General features: G+C 32.0%; 1 protein-coding gene across 1 annotated transcript; it reads right to left on the bottom strand.

Annotated features, from left to right (window-relative positions):
* Positions 1-1,384: 1,384 nt before the first annotated feature.
* LOC134255958 (uncharacterized) lies at positions 1,385-3,258 on the bottom strand. Its single transcript, XM_062738563.1, has 3 exons — positions 3,111-3,258; positions 2,534-2,728; positions 1,385-2,330 (listed from the first exon to the last, which is right to left on the bottom strand). The coding sequence occupies exons 1-3, from the start codon at positions 3,232-3,234 to the stop codon at positions 1,738-1,740; spliced, it is 912 nt and encodes a 303-aa protein (XP_062594547.1). The 5' UTR covers positions 3,235-3,258; the 3' UTR covers positions 1,385-1,737.
* Positions 3,259-3,497: the final 239 nt, after the last annotated feature.

The following is a 3,497-nucleotide window of genomic DNA, read 5'->3' as shown; positions in this document are numbered from 1 at the left end:
ACCATCTTGCTGATTCAGTCATGTGATCTTATTTGAATTTCTTTCAAATGTCATACATTTGAAATCGAAACGCCTTCCATGATACAATTATTTTTTCACAACTTCTGCTGAGTATCTGCTAACCCAGTACCAGCTTGAATGTTGTCAGTATTCAAATCTTCAGGATTTTATAAGGATAAGGATAAGGATACAATGTTTATAAGGATAAGGATATAAAGTTTATATGGATATATAAGGATATAAGGTTTATAAGGATAAGGTTTATAAGGAGTTATAACGATTAATAAAATATATATTGTATTATGTAGGTCGTGGCCACAATCGCCAAATCAAAAATAAATGATTTTAAGAAGTTATATTTGTCTTCATCGTCTTTAATAATTTAATATAGGAAATAATTTTTCTTTAGACAATAAGAGTTAGAACGTAACTGCAATATACTGCATCTTTTATTTATAGTAAATCATGTTTTTCGATGGCCCTATCAACGCTATATGTGACCGCGACTGGGAAAAAGGGTCCAGATGAGTAAAAAAATCGAAATTAATTTTATTGTCTTTTTTAAATCAGGACACTTTGAATGACACAAATTCAAAATTTCATGCAAATATCATTGAAAATAGAGAAGATACAAGCCCAGGTATGCAGGCATCTTCAAGTCATATCCTAACGTCAGTGACGTTACCATAACGTCGTAATTAGAAAACATATCTGAACACTTTCAGTCTACTGGTATATTAAAAACAATCTCTTCTTTTTCTTTAAACAACTCTTCTTAAAATTTTGCTTAGATATGATGAAAATAAACTGAATCATTAAATATATATACTGTTATTCTTACTTATTACATATGACTGTTACTTATTACATATGGCTGTTGAAACAACTGAACTTGATTCAGAAGACTGACTTATTATCCTACCAGCATCGATGACCAAAAAGAGAAAGGGAAGAAAAGATGCATAATGAACAAAATAATCCAACCATTTATTTTCAATAAAATAAACTCTAGAAACATGAGAAATGCACAATAATTATTATCAAGATAAATATGCAAATCGAAATTACATTCCAAAATAACAAAAAAAGTTATTATTGGTAGGTATGACAAAGTACACCAGGAATCACATAAATTACAGAATGACAGAGGTTCTTTGACAGCTGTAAGCAAAATCACAAAAATATGAATAGCAGGTAACTATTTTTAAAACAGACACTCTGAATATTGCAAACATACAAATTATGGATAAAATGTACTGTTATATTACAGATGCATGCATCTGTACTTTCTTAACATTATCAACAGTATTAAGAATAAAAATCATAACAAATTTTTGGGGGCAGTGTGAAAATGATATCTTTTGAAAATTAAAAATATGTCGTTAATCATTTTTGACAAAGCTTTCAAATAATAAAATTGTAATATTTTTGCATGGTTATACTAAATATATATCAAAAGCGCATTTAAAGGAAAATGTCACAGAGAAGGTGCAAACATCAGTTAACAATTTTCATACTGTTACACATTTTTTTAACTGTTGAGATGTAACACTACTCATAGGACACAGCTTATGTAAACAGTTGCGTAAACGTACCAATTCCAACAAATGTTTTAAAGCAATGAAATTCAATGGACAGAAAAGTACATCAATGTAACACATTACTGGGAGTAATACAACAGGAACTACATGTATACATTTTACTTCTAATCTTTCTTACACTCAATAATATTCCCCTTCATCTAAGGAGAAGATTCTTCCTTTTCCCCAAGTGTGATGTGGAATGAACAGGAGAATAAACTTTCACCTCTTTCTTTGGAACGACTGGTTTTGGACATGATGTGTCTTTAGCGGAGAGTGATAAACAATGTTCACGGATTTCCTCATATAAGTACCATTGCCTTTTGGGCTCAAGACCAGGTGCTGGGATTTCTTGAGGCAGAGGATCATTTACGGAGGGAAGGATATTCTGATCTTTCAGGAGATTGACACACAAAGGAACAGAATCACAGAGCTCCTTACATTCAACAACACCAGGAGTCTCAGCACTTACTCGGAAATGATGATAGCCTCTAATGTTTTTCAAGGGTTTGAAGAACTGTTCAAGGTACGACTTCCAGTCCCTAAACTGCACAGGTGTTTGTGGATCTGACACGAGCTGAGGAATGTTATGGCCTCTGCGGGATGAATGACGGACTGTGTCTGCTATATCATTCATGGTTTCTGCTGTAGATGAACGCCATTTTACTTTCCAGACTCCAAAATGCCAGTCAGGATCAAATTTAGTATGTCCTGCCACCATCATAGAATATTCCACAATAACATGGAGTCCTAATTGAAAGGAAATACACTCCTTAGTTTAAATACAAATGCTACATTTACTAAGAGTTTGCATTTCTTGACGATCAAAACTGACATCATACATGTATGTAACACTCTGGGCATTGAACATCATAAACATACTGAATATCAAACAAAGCTTTTACAAATTTTAATAATTAAAATCAAATATTTTTCATTTGATGTACACTTACCTACAAGAACTCTCCATAGAGCATACCATAAGACAAAGTTGTTTTTGTTTTGCCCACTGCAGTTGTCGAAATGAATGGATGCTGTTTTTTCTCCATATCCATGGTACTGAAAAAAGTGATGAACCATACTAATGACAGAATTAGCACCCTTCCCTGTGTTCTCAGCCTCGTCAATCAAGTAGAACACTTGTTTTCCTGCCATTTAAGTAAAAACAAAAATTTTGATCAGAACTAAATAACTCAACCATCGACTTGTTTATTTACCTTATATGTATGCATTATTACAAAAATAGAATGTGTTAATATTTTGCTGCAACTATATTTAATAGAATTCATAATAACTAAAATTGGTTTATTCAGACTTAGTCCCATACATGTATTATTCTATATTTGAAAGAGTATCCTCCTTTAATACATATATATATATATATATTTTAGATTGTACTATTTTGTCAAATATTAGATCTCCACATAAAAGGTAATTTATTAATAAAATTCTTATAAGAATTACATGTACAGTTATTTCTAAATGATTTGAAGAACTAAGCAATATATAATGAGTTATGAATTAACATACCTGAACCCTCGCAACATATACCAAACACATTGCATTTCCGGGGGGTCTTAAAAAATATTGGTCCCACTTGTTGGGCATGATGTGGAAAATGCACTTGTTGTGCATAGTCCCAGGAATAGTGCATTTGCACATCAACTGTGCATGGAGCATTTCCTTTAATAAAATAAATCATTCATGATCATTTGTATGCATTGATAGTTATTCATAGTATTTACTATTTCATGAACAAAGAAATTCAATTTCACAGAAGAAATGTTTGCAAACACTTTGATATGTCTGTTTTCCTATTAATACTTAGAAAAAGAGGAGAAAATGGATGGCTAGAATTGAACCCTTGACCCTTGGTCAGGTGTTCTACCCATTGAGCTACCGAGGCTGATAATAGTC

Source organism: Saccostrea cucullata, unplaced genomic scaffold (genome assembly GCF_032062105.1).
Source record: "Saccostrea cucullata isolate Sc308-1 unplaced genomic scaffold, CSIRO_AGI_Scuc_v1 ctg6454, whole genome shotgun sequence".
Taxonomy (NCBI): Eukaryota; Metazoa; Mollusca; class Bivalvia; order Ostreida; family Ostreidae; genus Saccostrea; species Saccostrea cuccullata.
The sequence above is the reverse complement of the archived record's forward strand: the minus strand, read 5'-3'. Positions and strand labels throughout refer to the sequence as shown.